The 25,959-nt window shown below is 44.3% G+C and overlaps 1 protein-coding gene across 1 annotated transcript in view; it reads right to left on the bottom strand.

The window, feature by feature from the left end:
• Positions 1 to 458: 458 nt before the first annotated feature.
• Positions 459 to 25,959, bottom strand: part of LOC142993203 (adhesion G protein-coupled receptor L3) — a 101,312-nt gene continuing 75,811 nt past the window's right edge. The window contains exons 13-23 of the mRNA XM_076143909.1: positions 25,031 to 25,240; positions 22,584 to 22,804; positions 18,942 to 19,008; positions 16,981 to 17,072; positions 11,983 to 12,009; positions 10,954 to 11,122; positions 10,514 to 10,639; positions 8,606 to 8,702; positions 5,359 to 5,484; positions 2,347 to 2,641; positions 459 to 2,262 (exon numbers count right to left, since the gene is read on the bottom strand). Coding sequence (XP_076000024.1) covers positions 1,656 to 2,262; positions 2,347 to 2,641; positions 5,359 to 5,484; positions 8,606 to 8,702; positions 10,514 to 10,639; positions 10,954 to 11,122; positions 11,983 to 12,009; positions 16,981 to 17,072; positions 18,942 to 19,008; positions 22,584 to 22,804; positions 25,031 to 25,240 — 2,037 coding nt within the window. The 3' untranslated portion in view covers positions 459 to 1,655. The remainder of the gene's footprint in view (positions 2,263 to 2,346; positions 2,642 to 5,358; positions 5,485 to 8,605; positions 8,703 to 10,513; positions 10,640 to 10,953; positions 11,123 to 11,982; positions 12,010 to 16,980; positions 17,073 to 18,941; positions 19,009 to 22,583; positions 22,805 to 25,030; positions 25,241 to 25,959) is intronic.

A 25,959-nucleotide genomic window follows, 5' to 3' on the forward strand; every position in this document is an offset into this window, starting at 1 on the left:
CTGCTTCTATTTGTAAAGCAGACCAGAGCATACAGAGCACATCATCCACTGTCACTGAGCCAAAACTGCAGAGCTTTTGGCATTAAAAAGGACAATGAGGGACAGTAACTGCTGATTAACAAAAGAATCCATCGTTTGTTTTTTAGTACAAAAGTGCTCCAAGACCCAGACAAAACACCAGAACCTTTTGTCAAAGCTATGTCATAAATCTTAATCAGTAATTTATTTGTTGGCAAACAAGTTTCACTGTTACAACAAATATTAGTTATGAGGTCATTCAACTTGGAAACCAATACAAAAAGGAATAAATAAAAATCCATAATCAGAGCCAATAATATAAACTTATCTGTGCCACTAAACTTATTCCCCCGCTCGTTTTATTATTATTGTTAAATTTAACAATAATCAAATAAATAAATTAGAAAAAGAAAAACACTTCCAGTTTTTCTCACTCCAAAACTTTGTCATTTGAATAAGTAAGACAGCCATTTTTCTTTTCTTTTTTACACAAGTGCCTGTTACTCACCAATGTTCAATTTGTTCACTTTGGGAGCGGCACAAAGCCACTCAGGATGCGCCGTGCACTTTAGCGAGGGACTCTGCATTGTTTACTTGGACCGTTTGTCTCCTAAACCCATCTCTGAATCTGAGCTCTGATATCTACACGTGAAAGGAACAAAACAAAACAAAAACCCAAAAAAAGAAACAGGAAGTCAAAGCAGAGCTGAAAGCAAAGGTGGATACGCTGCACAAAAATGCCTGTACGGTAAGTGTTGTGATTTCTTGTGTTATTTTGTCGCTATTTAGACGGTCATTTCTCTGAAAGAGCTTGAACAAAAAGAAGAAAACAGACTGGTACCAGAAACCCAGAGAGACCAGCACAACAGAACAAAATTGCTCCTAACCACTACATTTACAGAGACAAAAGATTTGCATGGAACAAATAAAAAGCATACTATTATGTGCAGTGCTAGTTATCTGTACAATTACATAGAAATATCTCATAGTTCTCTTATTAGTTTTTTTCTCCCTCTTTTAACAACTGTTATTACAGTAAAATGAACAAATAAAGAACAGCTATGCTTCAAAGCATACGATCAGTAATTCCTTTATGGTACCTGTTTCAAATGTGTGTTTTTTTAATTGCAGGGATACCTCAGCAAACAAAATGTGCTGCAACTCACCAAAGAGGAAGAAAAACTTTCAAAAAGTCAATATGGATACAGAAGTATAATAAAATAGTCCTTTTTCCATCTCCCATTTAATCTGCTGAAGTCTATAGTTTAGACTTGTTTCGTTATGGGCGATGCAGTTCCATCTGAACGTCGTACCAAAAGTCCTGCGTGAGTACTTGTCTCTTTTCACACTGAGACAAAACACATCAAACCACAGGGGGTTTGACGGAGAACACAGAGTCGACAGGTTTCCTCATGTCTACCCAAACATAGTCACATATGAGCCCCACGCAGCAAGTAACATCCTGCGTTGTGGTCGGTAAGAGCAACAGTACGGAGGGGCCTTCTGCTCGGCCTCAGTCTTCGGGACACAGAATAAAAAGAAAGGCTACCACTGCCAACGACTGATCGAACGAGGGGACACTGGGAAGGGAAAAGGACTACGGTCATCGGTGGGACACTGAAGGGGGTGGAGGGTGTCTATAGGCTGGTGACCAGGTGCGAGGGCTCCTGGTGGGCCTCGTCAGGAGATAGATCCTCTTTGTTGGGGGGAACTATGAAGCCGTCGCTGCTGCCCCGGCCCAGTTGGTAGTAGGAGTGCAGCTGGTGGAGGTGGTTACGCGAGCCCAAGTTGGGCATGCTCTTGTAGTAAACGTCATCTGAGCTGGCCTCTGGGCTCTTGGTGTCCCCGGCGTCCTTGGAGCTATCGGCGGATTCCACAGACACGTCGGGCAGGCCGGGCAGCATGGGCATGCTGGTGTAGAGGGAGTCTCTCTGGTGGTTGTGGCTGGGTGACAAGCCTTCGTCCTCAGTATGTTCGTTAGTGAGTAAGGGAAAGAAACTTTCGCTGTTCTCCTGGGGGATTCTCCTCCGAGACGAGGAGGATGTGGTGGCGGACGAGAAGGGGTGGTGAGGCAGCGGAAGAGGAGGCGGCACTGGCTGGTGGAGGTGATTGTGAAGGTTGTCCACCGCCTGCAAGGATGGGGGCGGCCTTTGAGGCAACAGGGGGGCATTAGACTCCTCGCGAATTAACTCCAGGCCCAGGCCTTCGTCATGGTGTGGACCAAAGGTGGAGTGGTCGTCCAGGCTCAGGGGGACATTCATACCCATACCCATCCCCATCCCCATGCCCATGCCCACGCCCACGCCCACTCCCATGCCCATTCCGTACCCACCGTCCTTTCCACCATTACTAACGTTGTTGACCAACTTGTTCATCAGGTTCCGGTTCTGCTCAGCTGAGCGGTCGTGGGTGTTGTTGAGGTAGGAGGGGATATAGTTGGAGGTGAGCTCTTTCAGAATCTTCTTTTCCAGGGTGGTCTCCTTGTGGTTGTAGCCCCGGTCAATGATCTGGACGCAGTCACTCATGTACTCGGCGCTGGCGATGCTGTAGCTGTTGCCATGGTTACCATTCAGTGGTAGAGTATCCATGACACTTGTATCCCGGGCATTGTTCAGGATTCCCTCTGCAACGACAAACACGGGGCGGGTTGGGGGCAGAGTGGGTGCATGAGAAAGCTGAAATCCGACGGGGCCTAATTAGCACAGCACCACACACTCATCAAACACACACACACTCTTATTCTGAAAGGTGTCGCGACCGGCAAGCATGCTCGGGAAATAATGTCATCCAGTGCAGTTTTACATTGCATTTGGTTTAGAGCACACTTACCTCGTTACAAAACACATGTTCTCAAACTGAATTCTGGGCTTTTAGTTCAAATTCAATTGATGAAATTATGGTAAAACACATAAATATGGTAACACTGATATACACGCGACACCAAACAGCACAAAGGTCGAGCACAAACACGAAAGCAAGAAAGCACAAAGCGTATGCACAGCCTTCAAGCCAAAAAAAAACACCAAAAAAGCCATGCACTTAATGCTTAAAGTGAAACACAAACCAGAACACCAACTGTAGATTTGGACCCCAGCCATATTGTCCCATATGAGCATAGCAAGGTAATATTAAATTGCTGACCGAAAGGAATAGATTTATGTATTTTCAAGATGTGTGTTACGAACAGGTCCACTTTTATAATTCTTGTATCAAAACATATTTTAGAAGAGGGATTTGAATCAATTAGAGACGAGACCGCCTGACTTGTTAAAATTGCCAAATCTCGCATCCGACGTAAGACGTTTAAGTGGTGTATTGTCTTGATTGAAGAGAAAAGCACGAACACAGGCACGGCTCGTTACAATAGAAAAGCAGAACAATCCAAATCGATTTGGGATTGATGTGCCTGGGATTGATGTGCCTGGTGCAATGATGGGTATGAATGTTGCCTGTAATTCAATCAGTTTAAAGGCTTCTGGTGTTTTTCTAAAGAGATGATCTGGGGCCAATGAACACCATGCACAAGAGGTGGAGTTTATCTGACCGCTTCCGCCGTTCGTGTCCGCAAGAGGGCGTCGCCGTGCCGTGGTCTCGCTACGACGACAGGGGAAAACAGTAAATGAACCTAAACTAAAGTGGGAGTGTAAATGGAGCCTGAACCACCATGTTTGATTCTTTATGTCTTTGTATGAAGCATTGAGTAATGGGGCGGTAATGTTCCGAGCGTGCTATCAAACGGTTGAAATAGCAAATTCCCAAACTGCGAGCAGAGAGGCCCCCGGTCCGATTTAGAGAGATTTGTTTCAAATGATGAGGGCCTCTGTCAGAGAAACACACGACTGCTTCCAAAGGGAGTGACATTTTCTCACTATCCCTTTGTCAGCGTCGGGCGGGGGGGTTGAAAAGAAAAGTAAAGCCGAAGTCAATTACATTTGGTAAGCAATGTTTAGTTTGACTCCCATACTTGTCTCTCTGTAGGGCTCTTTTAGTAGGGACAGCATGAGGGAGAGGAAAGAAGAAAACACAATAAGCATAACAGTGACAGGTAGAAGAGCAATGTGCACATACAATATGCTGATGACGCAATAAGAGAGTGTTCCAGGAATGCAATCTTTTTATGTCACCATGCAAAGAACCCAAACATATTGATGAATAAATACTGAAAGCCGGATTCAGGGCTCGGGGTAAATATGGTTACATATTTATATACCATCAAATACACCAGGAACACTAGGAATGCATCAGCAGTTTCAGCCTTTTAGAGGGTGAATTCAAACCTCCATCTTGTGCTAGAATGCTGCAACCACTGACCCAAAGCTCTCTGTGAATGTTCTAATCAGAAGTGGTTTTCTAATATTTACATGTCAATTGATCAATCGTTCTCTCAATAGAGGAAAGATCAATGTCTAAGGAAACTTTGAGATCAATCCAAAAATGGTTTTGCACTACCACACAAAGCCAATAAAAGTTCCATCAATCAATGACACATATTTGTAGATAACTGTGCTGTAAAGTAGCAGTTTTTAGAATAAAAGCATTTCAAAGGAAAAGACAATTTGCTTTCAACTCTTTTGCAGTTTGAATGAAACGAGCTTTAATGGTGTTGTTGTAATTGGCCAGAGGAAATGTGGTTATTTATACCATAACAAGGGATTTATATGTTTTCCAAAGTACCCAAACATTAATATCAAACAAAAGCCTCCAAATAGAAGGCAATCTCTCTCCCTTTTTGCTCTAGAGGCTAATAATTAATCTATAATTATTGTTATTCATTTGGGATAAGAGCTGCAGTGTAATGCACTGAAAAACAAAATTTGACAAACAAACAGACATGATAAAAAAATAAGAAATACTAAAACTAAAAACAGAGACAGAAGACGCAGCTCACAAGCTTCGTTGACATTAGAGCACAGATAAAACAGATGACTGGTGGTGTATCGGGCTCCGAACGTGCGCTCATTCTTCAATGTTCCAAATAGTTTGAGCGCTTATTAATGTCACAGTGTGACGTGCCCAGAGCAGGAGCCACGATACAACAACTCAAAACCCCACAGCCACACAAACCTGTATGCTTTTAGTGATGGAGCTGTGGACTTTTGCTGCCAACAGACAAGTTAGAGCAGTGTTTTTCAATTAAAACCCAGTAAAAACCCTCAAGGGTGAACACACTGGCATTTCAGCTCAGCGCAACTCCATTAAATTTGACTCTCCAATCATAAAGTTGCCGACTCTTGTGTCCTGGGCAGGAGCGAAGACGTGCAGCCTTAAAGGTTTCCATGAGCAGGCATTAAAAAACACTGCCCTAACCACAATGTTAAAGATGAAAAGAAGCTTGCACACCTTGTGTGTTGTACATGCCCAGAGGGTTGTTATAGACTGCCGATTCCCCAAGCAATGTATTATAGGGATTGTTAGTGCCATGAGGACGCAGGAGTGCATTAGGTATTAGATGGTTAGCCATAGCCCCTGGAGCAGCCAGAGAGAGACAGAGTGAGGGACAGAAAGACAGGAGAGGAAGGTGGGCAGATAGATTGAGATATAAACAGAGAAAAACAGAGAACATACAAATCAGTCAGGCGGATGCAGCTGAGCAATGACAGCCGTTAACATCCAAATGATCACACAATCATTAATGCGTGGAGTTTGGCTACATGAGGTGGCGCAGCTGAACTGATGCGGGGCCGATGGAAAGTGCATTCATTGTAATGTAAATGCTGGCCAGTAGCCATCCGCCTGTTTTTTGTGCATCACACTCACAAACCATAAACATGTTAGAGTCACCAGGACACAACACACTGTAATATACTGCCACATTCCTGCAAGGAGACCCAAACTGGACAGGGTGCAATAATCTCTTAAGACGCTTCATGCGACTGAATGCATGTTATACTGCGATTAAGGCTACAACCATCAACAGACAGTACATGACTTGATGCTGACAGGAATAGAGCAATCCATTTAAGAAGATAATAAGGGTAATTATTTTCATTTGAACACAGTACAGTACATAATTGTAGGCTGATGCAGGAGGTTGTAGTCAGAGTGTAAAAGCGTGTTGCAGAGATGAGATGAAACCATCTCCGCCTTTACTTTCAGGAGAGTCTGAGGGCTCTTTTAACTCCTTATCATGGCAAAGTTCCAATTGGGTATCGTTCTTCTGTAATCTAAATAATGTGATGGGACGCTGTTTTCCCCTCGCACAGCCTCCCTACCGAGCGGAGGCTAATTTTGTGTTTATGCGACGCTTGTCCTCAGGCGCTTGCTGCCAGGATCTCTCGCAAATGACTCATCAGTTTCCCAGCCACATACTACCACAGCAAAGCGGCGTTCACAGCCTGAGCCCTGTGATTAGCTGCAGATTTGGGGGGGCCGCAATCTTCGCTGTGAATGCCGCAGATTCGCTGATGTTTGTTTTGGTTACTGCCGATACAAATTATTCATTTTCCTGAATATATTACAGGGTGAAAATATTTGTGGCTCAGATTCATTTCCTGTTTACAAGATGCTTCTCCCCATCAACATGAAATCTATAATTTTTTGTTGTTGACATAAACCATATTCATGTGTGCACTTCCCAGCATGCATTGCACCACAGTGGGTAAACCTTTCATCTGAGGTATGAATATACAGCAATTAGTGCTTCTGGCAGAATATACTGTTCTTTTATAATGCTCCAAATCTGTCAGAGCGACCAATTGAGGGGGAGAGAGAGAGAGAGAGAGAGAGAGAGACAGAGACAGAGAGAGAGAGAGAGAACCCTGTTTTTAGTTGTGTTTTATTTGATTAAACTTACCTGTTACTTCACATTAACTCCTCAAACAAGACATCAATCATTATATATTATTAAACGACTAATCCAAATTCATCTTTTAACCTGAATCTGTTTTTTGGAGTGAAGCATGAATAGGAATTAATCCTAATTTTTCTTGTAAAAACAATTATTGCTTGCTGCTGTGCCCTAATTAGAGACTCTTCTGCAAACACCAGCCTCCTTTTGAATTTCCCCAATCAAAGATCCCCACTTATGCCACGTTTGATAGATTGAACAATTTCCAAAACGCTGATTGTGTGGTAATAATAATGAATGCTGGGGAGAAATTGAACACGGATTGCCATCAAGATGATTGCGTGACTCCCTTTGGAGAGGAGCGCGGCGGAGTGTCAGCTGCAGACCAATCAGAGAAGCAAAACTGGCTCCTCGACACATAATTCTTTAATAACAACACGGGAGCAGCCGCCACGAGTGCAATACTAATATACTAAGTATACTAATACTATTTGCATGTGTTCGATGTGTGATACTTGTGTGTCGACTCAATTCTGAGGAGGCTCTTCAGCTCCTTTGAACATTCCCCGTTATCAGATCTCGCCTGTGAAGAGGTCGCCCGGGGGGTAAAATACTGTTCATAATTTCTATTTCCTCCCTTTTTGTTTAATCAAAGATCTCCGTGTTGGCCTTTCTTCTGTTTCCTCGACTGCTGACCTACAAACCCCCCGCCCCAATTCAGTCTTGCCGTGACGGATAAAAAGCCGTGTCTGTTGATGGCGCTAAGCTGAGTGCCTAATTATTGAGATCTTGACACTTCCTCCCTGTGTCGAACATTAATCCATCATTGTAACGATGCATTAGTGTCGACGCAAGCAGGCGCCCAGAGTGAATTTAGAGAGTGAGCAGTGTGGAACTTGAGCCCTCCATCAAGAGATGCGATAAGTGAGGAGATTGTGAGGGAGGCCTGCCAGCGAGGACGCCATTAGCTGCTGAAGTCAAAACGCAGTCTTTCTATTTATTCTCCGTACAACCGTACGTATCAGATTTATTCCGTTCACTCTGCTACTGTCAGAGACATTATGGTAAAATACTTAAGGACTTCTGCGAGGGAAATCCATTTGATTGAATTTTTTTTGGTACAGTTTGTAGTCTGTATTATTCCTGAAAGCATGCCAAGTCACCGCTGCAGGGCCTGTGCAGTCAGATTTAGTGGTATTATTGCAGAGTTTAGGGGTGGGGGAAGTACATGTGAAACCTAAAAATGTCATATTTTATGCATAATGTAAAGGAATTACTACATTAATCTCATTAGTCCAAAGCCCGTTTTCACTGAATACCTTTTGCTGTCATAAAGTACTCTAAAAGTTCTCAAGTTGTTCCAATTTTTCTATGACTATGTGGCATCATAAAGGGTTTTATCCTTGAAATTCTGCCTTTTTGTATTCAAACGCCGACAGACCTACACTGCGGCCCTGTTCACATTTTAATTTTAGAGCCGCATATTCGATGCAACACAAATTTCGTATTCAAGATGTGGGCTTAAATTTGATAATTAGTCAGTGAAGAGAGAAACATTTATTCTGCTTGGAATTCTTGTAATCCGTCTCCTTTTGAAAATACCAACTCAAGGCAAAGGGACATTTTTAGGTGGCGGATGCAGGTTCTGCCATTCACCTCATAATACTCATAATAAAGCAAAATGTTACAGTGTGTGGGGAAGAGGACAACTAGAATGAATCATTTTCTGCAAGGAAAAAAGGTTAAGGCTCTTATGAAGAGTTCAATCTAGAAGGTACTATATGCAGTGCGAGGGAGTACCTCTATTGAGGGAAGCCGAGCTGTTGATGTCGGCGGTCATAAAAGACGACTCCGACTGTTTCCTGACTGTGTCGTTCCACATTCGGCGGATGCGGCTCTGCGGAGACAAACAACATAGCGAGAGTTAAGATTTGTTGAGAGAATGGAAAAGCAGGGATGGGCAGCTGATGTTTTCTCGTATTCACATCGTGACAGACATGAGCTGTCGGGACAAGTAAGCTCCACATAAAGACGAAAGCGAGTCCTGGGATAGGCGAAGTCAATAATAAAGTCATCAGCCGAGCTCTCCGATTCAGGGTCTTGGGTCGCAAAGGCTCAATTCAAGAGGGTTCATCCTGGTTAATTATGATGAAATCCCACAGGCTGTTGCACAAGCGGAGGGTCTGGATATTCAACCACACAGCTAACTACTTCTATCCTGTGCCAGAAAGTCTTGGCAGAGGATTTTAAATTAATACATCACAGGTTTGATGTTGTCGAAGAGAAAGCAAATGTGAGCAGCCCTTCTTTTGCACTTTCTTTTCTTACTTGGAGCTAAATTCATTTGTGGAAAGTAAAGCTTCCTGGTAAAGAGCTGATCTGACATCTGACATTACATGAGAATCCTCTTTTTGGTCCGCCATGAGCAAAATACCAGGGGGTCAACTCTCATAATAACTTCACATCTTTAATTATCATGTAAAGCCTTGAAATGGAGCAATGCTTTATTTTCCTGTGAATGCCTTCAACATATCATATTTGTCGGAGCTTAATTAAACCTTTTCCTGCGGCCAACAGGATTAAAGGAGGGAACACAACTCGTAAATGCCAAAGAATCTCCTCCAGAATTTCGAGGCCATACTATTTAAGTCCTTTGAACACATCAATGTGCGAAAATTTAAATAAAATACACACAGATCCACTTCTTTGTGTCCCTGATGCAACACCAACCTGCACACTGAGCGAAAACAGACCATTCTGGGTAATGTCATCCACAGACTGTGAATCATACATTCTCAGCACTTATGGTGTGTTGGTGGGCAAAATTAAATGTTACATGTTGATGTAAACAAGTTGCGGAAGTGTCATCATATTTTTCATCTTCGGCAATATTTAACCCAATACTGCACTGCAATTGGGAGAGGAATTGGGAAAAGGCATTTTTTATCCACTCTCCATATAAAAGGTAGCGGTGTTCTAATCAGTCTTACGCTCCTAGCAGGATGTGTCCCACACACATATATTTAGTATCAACTTCACACGACACTAATCTGACACAGCCCGTATCGTCTCCATCCTGTTCACTGCGCTATCTCAAGCACCAAACAGGCTTGAAAATGCCACTGATTTTTGTCTTGTTTTGGACGCATAAAAACCTGAAACGCAATCCAAGCAGTCAGAATGTATTTCACTGATGAGACATTCACTCAGACGGCGGAGAGTTCGCAGTAAACAACCGCATCTTTAGTGTTGCCATTCCTGTCTCGCCCATATAAAGAGAGAGAGGTCGGAGCCATCTTGTGTGGAGAACTGTGTATAATTAAAAGCTTTGATCTTTAGGCTGAATCCAGCTCGTTTTGTGGGCCTCAATCACGACTCTAAGGACTATTTATAATTGAACACCAAATTGAATCATAGCCTTTGGAATATGGATTTCATGTTCAATTATAATGTATTATAGGAATTCATTCTATCCTTCATGTCAACATGGGAGGAAGCCACTGACAATTTACGTGACATCAGGAGCGAACTGTTAAAGAATTTGCATATTTGTACAGAGACAGCCAATGCTTTAGTCTGTACTAGGATGCCATTATGAGGCTGCAAACAACTAAGTTATTAAGCTGGGTCAAGTTGTATTCCATGCACTATTTCAGTATTTTCTAGTAGATAAAGCGGAATGTGTAAGTAAAGAAAGTCTCATGCCACCTGTGACCCCGTAGCATAACGTCCTGGAGCGCGAGAGGCGGCACCCTTCGCTGAGCCAATGGAGCTCTCCGCGCTTTTGCCGCTGCAGCAGTGCGTACGCAGGCATTTCCCGTACTCCTTACGCACCTGTAGGGAAATACAGGAAAACTGACACAAAATCTACAGAAAACCATCTTAACCCAATATGTGATACTGTTTTTAGACCAATTAGTACTAAACAGATCTAATCATGAAAGAAACTCATATTTTTATGTAGAAATCATTAGAAAAAAGGCCTCCATCCTGTTTCTTTTTTGAAAGAAGCATTTTCCTTGCAGCACGTTATCTCTCAACCTTTTCATTGCTCTTTTGCCTGGTGGCGATTGCCCTCTGGCTGACTGAACATAAGGTCACCTTCTGATTTTTGTCAAAAATGTGATCTGGGCGCCGCGAGTCTGTACCTTCTTCTGCAGCACGCAGTGGAAGATGAAGATGAACATTCCTTGCAGGGAGTTGAAGATGGTGAAGAGGTACGCCATGACCACCGTGCTCTCGTTGACATACATGAGGCCAAAGGCCCAGGTCAGGCCCAGCAGACACAGCAGGGCAATGGCCCCAATCACCCACGATCTGGAACACAGTGTAACACTCTTACAAACCAATTGACAAACTGAGGATGATATGGAACGTGTGGTAGAACTGAGCCTGATAACTTTTTGTTCAGTACTGCTTGAGTAAAAGAAAATAGTTTCACGAAAAACAGTGAAACTTTGTGATGAAACTTTGCAGCAGCCCATAATAATGTATCACAGAAAAGCTAGGAGGATAAACAGAGGTTTGGCTGATTGAAGCTGTGAGTTTAAAGCTGTAGAGGACACTAATAAAATGGAAGTTTAGTCCTGATGACAGAAATTTATTTTAAAGAAAAAGCAGAAACCAACATGATGAAAGGAAGAGAAAATGGTGGTAACGTATGAAACGAGTGAATGCCTCTCAGCCTTTGAGCTGCATTCACTGCTTCAGTACTATTCATTGCGAGGGGTTTAACAAACCTACATTCAAATCTACAGCCTTGGGTGTTTGATGTCTTTGAGAACGCCCTTGAGAACTCAAAGTCGGAAGAATTCTACTGTACTACTGGCATTCATTGACTGTGACGAGTGATTGAAAAATATTTCTTTGCATAAATCCCATGTTCACTGGGCAAAAACACTGAAGTGCTCACAGATTCACAGAGCACACAGTTAAGATACTCGTGCCGTTTAAATCTAATCTTCTGTGTCACGTCTGTAGGCTGTGTATATCTAAGACACGAGGCGCGGCGTGCACGCTAATGCAGCCGTCACCGTGAGCGAGTGCTCCACAATACATCATGTTAATGATTCAGGAAGGGAGCTGGATGGGTTCTGAGTCCTGATTTGTTCATACGGGGGAGTGGATGACAAATGGCAGCGCAGGTGGGTGAGGGGCCCTTCTGACTTTTGTCTTACTTGATTTCAGGTTCGTAATCCTGATAGCTGAGAACGTGCGATGAAGACAAAACAAAAAGAAGAAGAACAGTCATGAAACGAGACAACAGAGAAGGTGGCAGTATAGAAAATGCAAACATTACGAGGGAGGGAGGTCACGGAAACACAAAGGAAAAGGGAAGAGTCGGATTTTGGCAGCGTGGCTTGAAAGCGTCCACATCCGAACATCAAGGCCGGGCATTCACACCTTTCTGGAAGCAATTTGTGATTTGCAGGTGCTAAGTGTAATTATCCCGGTTCAGGGAAGCATCTCGCTCCCCTTATAAATGCTGGCAGACCTTCGCTTTTAAGCCCTAATAAATGGGCCAGGTGTGCGGCAAAATTAATGATTTATGAATTCGCCGGGGCAACCATTAAACATAATTTTCCCAGGGCTGTCTTAATGACCTGGTGGGAGAAGTACTTCATCAAGCCCACTGCCCCCTAGAATGGACGGAGAAACAAGGCAGTTGGCGGAAAAAAAAGGGGGGAAAATATTGTCCTCTAACTCGTGGCGGTTTGTGTTCAGAACATGTTGGATGATGGAGACAGCAGAGGTCATGAGAAATGCGCCGAAGAGGACAGGATATGAAGAGGGTTCCACTCATATCGCACATAGTTTATCTTCCTCTGACGTTATCGGGTAAGAAAAATATGGATGGGTGTGGGGGTTGCACTGTTAGGGCCTTAACTCGAAACGGCTCGGGTTGCACAAAGCGGCCATTTGAAAACAACTCACGTGTATCACGGACTAAAAGGGCCGGCTCTTGCATGTGTTCCTCTGTCCTCAGAGGTGAACCAAAGTGGATCTCTGTGATATTTTGCAAGCGGGACTTCAGCTGGTATCATCTAAGTATAACTCTCATTCTGTGAGGATATTTTAATGAAATCCGGCTAGTTTCCCTTTCTTTCTTGTGTCGAAACGCAGATCCAAGAATACCACATGAGACTTGCCTTCCAGACAGCCGCAACAGAAGATTGAGCATGTCTCCAATGAAAACGAGAAAAGGCTTTTATTGTGCTAATTGTTGAGGGGAAACGACAAAAATGAGCAATTTCAGGCTGAGCACTATTTCAGACTGTGGCATCAAATTACTGCCAATTTTCTTGAGAATGACTTAATTTGCAGAGGTGTCATTCATTGGAATGGCGCAGATCATTTATGTATGAGACTGCAATTGGTCAATTTAACAAGGTTTAAATCTGCATAAAGTCATTTTAGGAGCCGTTACAGGGAGGGAAAGAGGGATTGGTGTGATCAACTCCACAGGGTCTTAATCGCTGCACCAAAAGTGCCTTTGAAAGGAAACACTAATCACCTGAGTGGCAAAGTTTTTGATGTCGGCAGGGGTGTTTTTTTGTATTTTTAATATCTGACATCATCAAATGTGGAATGTTACATTTGAAGTTTATCCGCGTGGAGACAGAGTCGTGCCCAAATCCATGAATCAAGACACAGAGGTAGTAGCGGCCTCAATTACGGGGTGAGGGGGGGAGAGAATAAAACACATCAAACACAATATCAATTCTATTCTACAGTACACCCACGGCTGGTAAATGTTGCATCTTACCCGTGCCATTCTACAATAACACATCCATCATAATAACGGTAGCTAGAATAAGGAGGGAAACAAATGGGAGATGAAAACAGAAATAAAAGAAACATAAAGACAAAAATTCAGGATGCGAGTACGGATCAAAAGAGGAACGCGACGGATGGGGGAGGACCAGAGACGCGCGGCGTTGAAAGGGAGCTGCAACATTCGTATGAAAACGAGGCAGAGTGATGAAATACGGACAGGAAACGTGACATCAAACCCACAAAGAGGAACCATGTAGCGGCGCGCTGAAACAAAGACACAGCTCATTAGGCAAAGCTAAGCTGACTTAATTAACCCACGGCGTTGGCGTCGTCGTCGCACCAGTTCACCTTGATGTGTAACTTTCGACTGATGGAGAGGCGCACGTCCAAGTCGGAATAGTCATCCTCTCAAACTATCAGCCATTTAAGAAGCCAATTTATTTTGATTGAGGCTGCGTTGACCCGTTCTAAATAAGTCAAATAAATCTCTGCTGGGAGCCTTAGCTAAACACAGGAGCTATTCAAACTCTTCAATCAAACAAGCAAAATTAGACCCAAGCTCGGAGCAAAACGATGCGTCCCCTTGTTTGTTCTGTCCGCCTCGTCCCTACCTCCTGACGATGAATTCCGGATACGCTCTGGTGAATATTCATGATCCCAGCGAGTTCTCCGATGCGTTCAATTGTGCATCGGATGAACGAGGGGCCGACAAAGCCCACAAATCATCGTGCCATTTTTCCCCCCAGTGGGTGTTTTTCTCAAAACACTGCAGATTGATTTGCGTCCTGAAAGACTGGAGGTGAAGGAGTCAGGTGTTTGGTACCTCACGGGAGGACCGGTGTAATATATCACGCAGAGCAGAGAACTCAATCCAGCGGTCAATACTTTTCTGCAGACCAAATGAGGCGATGCATCTATGAAGGAGCCAAAGTTGTGCGACACTCTCGGTGCAGGGAGTAAATATGAGCCAGATGTAATTCAGCCAAAGCATCTTAACGAATGTGAAGAGTGTCAGCTAGATTCCTGGCAGCGTTATCGACGTGACAGATGATAGTCAACGGTTTAAAAATAGTCAAATTCTTTCTTATGGTAGCCAAAAACAATGACGTCAACGGTTTGATGCCAGGACACACCAGCATTTCAGCCTGTGCAGTAGAAACCTAAAGCCTTATTTGGACACTGAATGAATTACGTGGGGACATTGGGGTACTCGCACCATTTACAGGTTGTTGATTGAGTTGGTGATGTCATTGCACGTAGCAATGAACAGTGTGCTTGTTTTTCCTCCCGTGACCTTGGAGAAAATTCATGACTGATCACTGATCGTCTGATGATATATATACCATCCAAATAAAACACCTCTGACTTTTCTAACACTGTCAACTTTGTATGTCGTTACAGTTACCAACATTAACTATTAATATACAGCGTTGAGGTAATTGTGGCCCAGGATTGAGAACCACTGATCTGACAGATAGGAGCTTTGTTGTTTTGGGACTCGCTGTTATTTTATGCGTTGCGGAAGTGCTGATGAAGTCAACTCCTTGTCAGCTTTAAACCTGCTGAATACACTTCTTTGCTTTACAGAGCAACACGGTAAGTGTCGGTGATTGACTTCCCCCAGCTGCTTCACAGTAAAACTCTTCTGGTGGCTCAGGATCAGGTCTCTGCATAATGACTATACTTCGCTTCTTGACAGGAGCAGACATGAGGTGCATCATAGTTATTCACAATTTTAACGTTTAAACAAAAATAGGGCCAAAACACTGCCAGAAATCTAATGAAATGGAACAAAAGGGAGGGAAGTGTCCCAATGTTAAGCATGTATCAACATTTCAAGGGAGGAATGGATCTTGTAGGTTCAAACGAAGCACGGAAAACAAAAGAGCGAGGCTCCTATCAGTTAATTGGGAGGAATGAAAGCGTTCAAGGGAACATGATGAGAAGTACAGCATCTCCTACTGCATGTTCTCTTATCAGTTAGGTGACTAAGACGTCAACACAGCTTGGGTAAGGACACATCCTACTCACCAGCAGCACCAACCCACTGAGGGTTCATAATGGAAACTCATGTTGGCATGGTAAAGTTGTAAAACTGGTGGGAAAACGTTTTCTATGCAAGTCTTTGTGCTGAGGAAAGCAGGACGACAGGGGCCAGTGTGCTGAGACACAACCGCCGATGTGATGCTGCAGAGCAGCAGCTAGTGCGCCGGCTATAAAATAGACTAATGTGTCCAGACAGCGCAGAGAAACGGCGAAGCAGACAGCAAAAACATAGCGGGAACGCTTATCTTTCACAGAAAATAGGCAGCAAAACAACTTTACACCATCTGCAGAATGAGTCTGCCCTGACACCAGGTAGCTGGAAGCGTTTGTCAGAGGCAACCACCGAAAACGCTGTGTCATTCTACAGGGCAAAGGGACTCGGAACAACAACTTTTTCATGAGAACTACACCTACAAATCGCATCCTGATTGTGGATGTGGTGGGGTGTGTGGTGCAAAAGTGGTATGGTATGGACCATCTAGCATCTTCTTGGTCACTGGTTTGGTTGTGTGTCCAAATACACTCCCTAAATCTCCACAAACAATTTAAAGCTATTCATAGCAAACAAGCTTAGCCAGATCAAAACCTAGAACGTGGATGGTGAAGACAGTTGAGCATCGTCACATATTTGTCCTGGAATGATGCAAGACAGCTGAAAACCAAACAACACAGTAAAGCGGTGCTGTAATGGATTAAAAGTTCTGTCACATATTTTGTAGATGAAGCTGAAGATGAACAGTTTTCTTGCTAAGTTATCATCTATTTCCTACTGATGCCTCTTTTTGCTACCCCTGGCTGCTGTAACACTGGAATTTTCCCCGTGTGGGACTAATAAAGGTCTGTATTATCTTATCTTATTATCTCCATATAGGAAAGTACTGCAGATACACTGACTCATACAGACTCAATATGAATATTCATCCAGGCTGTGTCAACACCATAGTAACACTAGTTCAGGCCTGTCATTGTGTCTCCTGACCTTTTATGATCCAGCCAAGCACATTCTCCAGATAATAATGAGCATGGAACACGATACTCATTTCATTTTAACCTCCCGCAGACCAAACCTATATCAGCTTTATCAGTTGTTTACCTCACATGCTTTATATTCTTGGACTGCTGTCAACAAACGTAAGTATTTTAAAATAAGGTTTCAATAGCAAAGGGAGAGGCAAGACAAAGTGGCTTGAATACAGCGAGTGATACACTGAAAGCTTGAGTTAAGTCTGAAATTGTAGGATTTGTAGGGGGCATGCGAGCCAATTGTGCTCGTCTTCAAACATTCTGTCCACTAACGCAGACAGCTCTATTTCTTGGATTCGAAAGGATATCTGGATGATGAGTGCTCTTACTTGATGTTGTCCAGGCAACCAGAGTCAGGCTTTAAGATGGCCGTGTGATGGAACATCTTGTAGAGGGCGATGCCCAGGAAAATCACGTTGAGCTGAGAGAGAGAGAGAGAGACAGAGAGGGACAGAGAGGGGCAAACACACAGACACAGACACACACACACACACACACACACACACACAGACACACAGACACACACACGCACACACGCACACACAGACAGCAAGGGAGAGAGTGTCACGTTTGAAGCTTGTGTGTTTCCTGATTCTGTTCCATTCATTTTAAATCAGGCCCCTTTGAAGCATGAAGCAGTAATGTTGCAGGAAGGCAGACATGGTTCCTCATTCCGCCAAACAGAGCGAAAAATCCCACGAAACTTCAATAGCGGCGCGTCGGTCTAAACAGGGACGAGCGAGACAAGGCAGCTGAGCGGTATGAAGGAACCTTTCCGTCTGACTTAATCGCACTTGTCTTATCTTATTCACATTTAGACTCAACTGTAGGGAGTTAGCGCAAGTGCTGAGCCTGCATCTAATGTCTATTATAGATGCGCCATGTGTGAGCACGGTTCAGTTCCTGTTGCCCTTTGCAATTTTGATATTCGGCAAAAACACATTTGTTGAAAAAAAGTTTTTATTCAGTGTAAAAATAATAAATACCTTTGATGCAAAAATGAGACAAATGATTTGAACTGACTTGGCTGTGTAGTGCCTGTGTCCCTGAATCCTCTTTAGTAAGATGTGCACTGAGCCTTTTATGTGAAAAACACTGCAAAATTAGTCAAGTACATCTCAATAAGCTGAAATATCCAAGGAAACCTAATTAGTCCAAAGGAAAAAAAAAAAAATGTTTTTAACTGCTGAAAATGATAAAACTTCCATTTTAATCCGACTCACTCGGGGGTATCTCATTATTTCTGCCTTCTTTGAGAGCAAATCACAAGAATAGACAGTAAGAGGATTTGGTCAAAACACAGCTTTGTTTTTCACAATAAAGTCTTTAGATTTTTTTGGGGAAAAAGATGAGATCACTTGCTGTGTCTGAGTCTTGTTACTAATTGCTGTAATTTTTTGAACTACGTCTCAACTGCATCTTTACCTCCCCCTGTGAAAACCCACAGGCAGAATTAGATCTGCACCCTAGCCATTTTCTAATCTAGCCAGTGTAGAGATTCTTGTTTGCGAATTGTAGAGCGAAGGCGGTGAGTCACAAGGCACACAGAGATGCTTTGTGAAAGATTACTCTAAACTGGAGCATGAAAGTGCATTATTCATGTTTGGATTTAGCGACAGGAGTGCAGCTGAGCATTAAGAGGCGGATAACAATTGTCAGATAAAAATGCATTTTTATCCTGCTGAGCGCAGAGTTGGTCCAGAGTTTATTTATTTTTACTGAATTTCAATATAGCTTAGAATGGGTGAATCAAGACAAGCTGGTCTCTGGTGACACATGAGCGTCCCCAGTATGATATTATCTGACTCTAAAAATTAATCAATAAATTTGATCAAGACTTAGATCTTCCCTCTAGACTGTGCACACTTTTGCTTCTGCGCTGGATGCGAGAAAGAGATGACACCAAGGCAGCGGGGTGTGAGTCAGAACAGGAACAACATCAATCATAATCCCAGCGCAGATTACTCCCGACGCTGCATACTGAGCAGAGTTCACTCCCTTCGCTCTCCCTCTATCTTTCTCTCTCTCTCTCTCTGTCTCTTGACTCTACCGCCAAAAGCCGTCTCAGTTAGTGGCTGCGGCGAGATGACAAACTGCAATATATTCCGCGCACCATTCATTCGTTTTTCCGGACGGCTCCATGCCCGGCGGTGGCGTATATGCTCAACAGGGCAGAGAGAGGAGGGAAGGATAGGACCTCGGAATGGGATCTCGGCGGACCGTTTAAGCGGCGACCCGCAGGCTAAGTAGGGTTAATGAGCAGAGGGGTGGGGGGGTGGGACACGCTTACCATAATTATCAAGGTTGCTGGTCCTATGAAACTCCAAATGAAGTAGGTGTCCAGGCGAAGCCAGCAACTGCAATGAACAATGAAAGAAATGGAGTGAGAGGAAAGGGGGGCACGGAGAGGAGTAGTAGAAGGGAGTGAGGGGGGAGGGAAAGGAGAGAGAGAGAAGGGGAAAAAGATTTGAGGTTATAGCTCTATACTCCGGCACAGAGGATATACATCAAGCAGGAGGCTGGCCTGACACAGAGGAATAGGCACTTCAAAACACAGATCCCCACAAGGGGCTTCAAGAATTATGGCCATCGCTAAGAATTTGGAGAGTGAGACTCTAAAGGGGGCTTTCAGCGCCTCTGACAGCAACGATGATGGCCTTTCATAGCTCAAACAGGTGTAGTGAACAAAGTGAGGGAGCAAACATGCTGGGGATGCGGCTAAATTAGTAAAGCATGTACCTCCAGGCTGCTAAACGAGGACAGTGACCAGACCGGGGCAGCTCGCTCTCAGTTTGCTGGGTTAAGGCAGCAAATTATCACCACGGATAATAATTTAGTGATTCAATTATTCCTCTGGTTCTTAACTGTGTCACTCCGAAGGGAATTGGATTGACCTTGACCCCGGCAGACGCCACCACGCTCACTTCCCCGTGTCTTACATGGTCGCAGAGTGTTGATGATGAAATAACTTGCCCGCTTGACCTCATACTTCCTATCAAAACATTCCCGGAAAAAAAAATCTTTACTGGGGCAGATAGCGGACGCGACAGAGCCGGCGGTAGGTGACAGTGTGAGCTACTCTGAAATGGCAAAAGAAAAAGGAAGGGACAAAAAAAATGTGATTCACGACCTGTGGCTAAATTATTAATCTTTTAATCTCCGCTGCTGCACCAGATAGACGCCTCCATTTTTGGCCACTGGAAAATTACAGTTCTCGCGGCCGTGTTGTCACTCAGGCTGACAAAGAGGGAAAGTGGAAGTGGCAGGGGATTTGCTGTAGTTTAATAGCATTTTAAGGCAGCTTGAAGTGTACGGGCCACAAAATCGCATCAATGTGTCGCTCTGCTTCAAAAAGTCATTCCTGATGAGTATTTGGGCTTACATTGATACGAAAAGTCCCCCGTGACAGCAAAACAAGGAACTATGAAATAAGTTATTCTACTGAGAAAGCTACAAATGCTGACTGATAAGTTCTGAGCCTGATGTATAAGCAGGTAAGGGGGGCAGTAATACAATTCTTCAGGTTCTTTTGGAGCATCAGCTGCATTCATACGAGTACAAGTTCCAAATGTACCCAAGGGTCTCCGAGTTATACACACACATCAGCTGAAGCCACAGCTGCTATGCCTGTGGCTCAGAAACAGTGTCGGACCGATGCTTGTTACACTATTCTGAGTTTCACATTTTCCCACACACACACACAAACGACGAGAGTCCAAAGTTCCTGTTTGCGCCTCAGGTGGATTTGGGCAAACAAAGATAAAATTCCCCCCAGCATTGTCGGTGGAAGTGTGCTGAGTTGAAAAGACACTGTGTGTGTGTTGGAGTCTCGGCTCAAAACTTATCAATCCTCATGTTTTCACTTAAGGAAAAACGAGCAGCAAAGTGGGCATCGGCGGCAACGCAGTAAACAGATTTCAAAATTCACACAGGGAGCTCAGCCGCCACAGCCAACTTTACACATTTTGCTTTTTGTCTCCGAGGAACTTTGCGTAGCAGTAGACAACACGCAGAAACACCGGGAGTCGATCACAGAAACCCGGGGACGCAAACTCTCCCCCTCACTGTTGTCAATAGATGACATGAGGCAGTGCGGATAAACACACACACAGACCCATAAAGAAGGGAACAAATGCAAACAAAGGATGCACAACATGCTCGGCTCTCTGGCAGCTCATCAAAGGCTCTACATGGCGTTGTGATAAATTATGCTCAAGGCAGTTTTGTTCATTTTTGGCTCTTTCTTCAGATCATAGAAAGATTTAAAGACATGGCGGGTGGTGGGAGCTGGGGGCTGTCACTTGTTCCTGCCTCCCCTTCCTTCTACTTGTGTCGCGTGTGTTTCTGTGCCGTTCGGAGTAGACTTTTGTCCATTTTCAGCGATGTTCCAATAGAACCGGAGCGCCACAAAAAAACACGAGAGCTGCTTTTGTCCCCATCAAATGCAGTCTGACGAGCATTTAGTTCCAGCGATCTGCAGTGAGCCGACACATCACTTTAGACCAGGACAAAAAGTGGCCTTCGAGTGGAGGTAAAGTAATCTGTAAATATGTCTGTGTGGGCGAGCAGGGGTGTCATTTTAGTGTCACGGGAGAAAACAGAGCACCGAGTTCCTGCACATGACTGGCAACCTCCCTCCTCTTTTTCTACCCAATGTGGGATAAAAGAGAGAAACGATTTCATGTCAGCTGGAGCAGTTGGGCTTTTCACCTGTGGGAGACGGGCCAAAGAGCCGCCCCTTCCAATTCTTGTTTACTGCCTCGCACATCGCCGTAATTCTGCCAAATCCCCCCTCGACTTTCCTCAGACACCACAATGTCATCAAGGACCGGGTGGCTTCATACGCTTGCTGATGCACCGTTTACAAGTCACACATTTTATTACATCAGGCTCACTTGTGACCAGAACAGTTGCACCTTTTCACGCAAAAGTGAGGCCACCATTCCAAAAATCAATTTGCAGCGGGGACACGCACCCCTCCCACCCCCACCCCCCCCTTTCCGCATTCTGCTAGTCGCTGCGTGTCACGCCCGTATCCCGTCCTCCATCCTTCAATGGCTGTGTATAATTGTTCCACCGGTGGCAGGCTTTAATTATTCACATGATGCCAAGGCTCGGGCGGTGGCAGCTATCGCCTCATCCATCACCAAGAACTATGGCTCTGCCAATCTACAAATGCACTGTCTACTAGTTACGTGTGTGTCTGTGTGTGTGTGTGCATGTGTGTGTGCGTGTGTGTGTGTGTGTGTAAGTGCTTGTACGTGTACGTGTGGTGTTTATGATAAACATCTCAGAAGGAAACTGCTGATGCTGGTCTTCATTATTTTCAGATGGGCTTGAGATTAACAGAGAGGACTGGAGGACCATCGCTGTCCCTCCCTCTCTCTGCAATCTCTCCATCCCTGCTATTGTTACTGCTACTGTGTGTGGGTCTCAATTCTGCTCATGTAATAGCACCTGCCCTGCTGTGTGAAATGCTAATAAACTGTATTTGCAAACACAACATCACAATAAGATTCTAATTAGGCTTGACAACTTGCAGACCAACACAGGCAAGTGGCAAAGCAGATGTTTGAGAATTGCATGATTACAATTGCATTTTATTGTGTATATTAACTGTGTAGAGTACAGGGAGGATGTTTGCACAACAAGCCTGTGTAAATGTTACACAATGGTACAAAAATGAGAGGATTTAATTCCATGTTTCCCCCCTGAGACGATGAATACAAAAGATACACCCTGTAAACATATTAAGACCTCTGATTTTGTCTGAGATAATTTGGTTTGCAAAGATAAAGATAGAACATGACAATGTCTGGTAGATTTGTCCTGAGGGATATTTAATTTTCACTGCTCATAAATGAACTAGTATGTTTGCCTCACAAAGTGACCTTCGGAAAACTAATTTCAAAATGACATCATGTGTACTCACATCCGGTCGGTGCCATAACTGCGGTAGTCCACGGCAGCCGAAACGGCCACGATGAGAGCGGGGACGCCGTATCCCACCAAGTAGAAGTAGCGGCGGCGCGAGTGTTCGCTCTCAAACACCTCCACCAGCATGATGTAGAGCTGCACGCCCTCCAGGAACATCCATGTGAACGCTGCCAGGAAGAAGAAGTGGAGCAGGGCAGCGAAGACGGCACAGGCGATCTGAGAAGGTTTGGCAAAGGGGAGAGGGAGCCAAGAATGAGAATCGAAGCGGAGAGTGAGGGAAGAGTTAGTAAAATGAGAGGGAAGGATGTGAGCGCTCGCTGATCAAATCACTTTTTTGGCATTGACCTGATTTCATAATGGATTAAATTCCCTGCTACAGGGTAGAGCAGTAATGGCTAAGTATGGCATCCAAGTGACTGTAACTAAGTAGGCTTTTTTGACATTTGTGTTTGTGTCTTTCCAACAATTAGCATAGCTAAGCTTTGTTTGGCTGTAGCAGTTGGAGGTTTGCCTGTAGTGGCTGGCAAAACAACGCTGCAGCTATTGAGCCTATGTACTCGTGTTTGCCGCGGCTGGCAGGGACCGAAGAGAAATATGATGAACTCCAGTCAACAGTCCAAAAGCCATTTGCAGCTCACTGGATCTCATGCCGCAGCCAGGTGCAATCACACAACGCAGTTACACACCGCGGGAGCAGAACACACACCTGAACACGGCGGTCCGCTGCGAAACACGTACACGCATGCACACGCATACACTATCAAGAATTAAATACATGACTTGCATTGATTGATCTAATTATTGGCACAGTTGAACATAACTAGCATATTTTGTCACTGAAATGGGGTCCAATTAAATAACGAAAAGGTTGAGTGGTCGTTAATTGCAGTTGAGGAAAGTGATCTTAGAGGTGGACTGTGAATCATATCCATAAAATGTTATGGAAGGGAAAGGTGTTGGGCCAAGGCATTACGGTATCTTTAACATCACAGTGAAGTAGCTTTGACATTAAAGTTTGGCTTCAGATAATTGGGCTCATGTATTGCCAAAAATGCGTTGGTGAGAAGCTATTTCAGTATCGAGCTGGAAGTTATGCGGCGTCTCAGAGAATGACGACGCTGAATTCAGAAAGTGCTATCCAAAATGTCACGATGGCGAGAAGCTGTGGGCGGAATCAAGCTTTCACCCACCATGTAAACATGCAAGTACTCCACATTTATCTGGTAGGGTGTGAGTGTTTTCCCTGCACACGCACACGCACACACACACACACACACACACACGCACACACACCACATCCACAGGAATGCAAAGGCAGTCACTTTAAAGAGAGGGTTTAGTGTATCGAACAGTCTAAGCCAAACTAATCTGCAGTGTTTACCACACTGAGAGGTGGTGCAGCTAGGGAGGGTGTGGAGTTAAAGGATGACTATGGAGAACTAAATTAGAGAGGAAGACTGGTGTGCCATATATGAGTGTGTGGGTGTGGATCCCTCTGTGTGCCCAGTAGATTTCCATCCATCTTGTGTGGACTTGGAAGGATTGGACTTATGTTGGTGCTAGAGGAATTATCTGGGGTTGGGGGGGGGGGGGGGGGGGGGGGGGGAAATCGAGATTCATCAACGACAGACTGAGTCAGACCCTGCTGTTAACCAAAAAGCAAAGGAAAAACCACAATCAAGGCTCCAATTAAGCCAGTTTTGATTGAAGATAGCGACAGAAATCCATATTCTGGAAGGAGATTGGTCTTAGAATATTGAAGAAAAAAACAAACTGTGATGTGTGTTCCTAAAATAATCTACAAAACTTGAAAAATGTTCTTTCCAAACTCCGCGGCTCCCATATTTCTACTCGCTTTTCATTTCTTTGCTCAAAAGCCGCGCAGCTCCACAGAAAACCCCTCAAGCTCGGTCGAAACAAGAACGCGGTCGACCCCTTAAGTGAATCATTTCACTTCCGGCATGATTGCATAAAGTATTTTTATCATACATTTGTCAATTCTGTTTTCTAATTTCTATGCAGTACTGGTCAGTTCCTTGCACAGTGTTGACCGGTGCGTTCATCTCCACTGCCATATTGTGCTGGGCAATCTGAACAGAGCCTCAAAGAGAAGGTGAACAGAGTGTGCACGGTGGTGCTGCGGTGAGGGAGTCGAGGGGGATCGATGTGTTTTAAGATCCTCCCTAATCTAAATCAAAAGGAAAAATGGCTCGTCTCCACTCATATGCACCACAGAGTTACCACTTGACATTCAGCATTTGGTAAACAAGCTTAAAAATAAATTGAAAATCTGCTTCCAGTTATGATTCACATACAACTTTTACTTGAACCCTCATTGATTTTCCGGCACATTAAATTGCTTTTCAATCGTTGTTTACTGTTGGAACATTCCAGACCTTGAACCGAGTCTTCCGTCTCACAGAAAACAGGCGCTCGTCTTACCGGCTGGTCCCCGCGGTTGATCCCCACCAGGAACAGCGACTCGGCGATGAACAGGCTGATGCACAGGTTCTTGTGGATGGTGTTGCGGTCGCTTTGGAGGCCGCGGAAGAAGCAGAAGGTGAAGAGGCTGATGAGCAGGCAGACCAGCGAGAGCAGGATGCCCACCCAGGTGATGACGTCCAGGAGCATGTTGTGGACGGGATCGGTGCTCTGGGAAGAGACGGGGGACGAGACAAAGCAGTCAAACGGGGGGCTATGCGTTCCTCACGGCCCAGCCTGGTGCTCGTGACCATTTGATTTTGATGGACCACTTTACCATCTGTACTCTGCTTACACACTCACTTTGATAACCCGTCACTGAGTGCACAATTTGGTAGCAAACAAAATGAAGTGTGAGCGTGTAGTGAGCAGCCATCTCAATGTTGTTAGTTTTGTCTGAAGTCATAAAGGACGCGTCGGTGAAAACACAATTAGTCTACTTTAACACATTTTGGCATTGAATGTGAAGTGTGAAAGCAAATTAATAAAACAATTACCATAAAAGAAAACCTTTAAATACTATAATAATACAAACCCTGCAGCTTTTATTTTGTTGCCAAAATGTTGTAAAGATTATTTGTTTTAAGGAGGCCACCTCCACCCAAACCCTCAACAGGGCGGCACACAGGCAGCCACAGGTGGGAGATATGAATCATGAATTAGTCAGTGTGAACAAATCTAAATTGCGCCCTTGTTGTTTCCTTTTGTTCCCGAGACAAAGTGAAACAAAGTGAGCACTCTGACAGGGCCGCAGGTGTCCGAGCCCAGCGCCACGGGACTGCAATCCAGCCTCAATGGGATCAATAATGCTCGCCATTGCTTTTAGATCATTTTCCTTTTTTCCGAACGGTAATTTGCCAGCGTTGCCAGTTGCGGGCTCTAAAAAAAAA

The sequence above is a fragment of the Genypterus blacodes genome, unplaced genomic scaffold, assembly GCF_046128005.1.
Source record: "Genypterus blacodes isolate CSIRO-AG114 ecotype Tasmania unplaced genomic scaffold, CSIRO-AGI_Gbla_v1 ptg000027l_1, whole genome shotgun sequence".
NCBI lineage: Eukaryota > Metazoa > Chordata > Actinopteri > Ophidiiformes > Ophidiidae > Genypterus > Genypterus blacodes.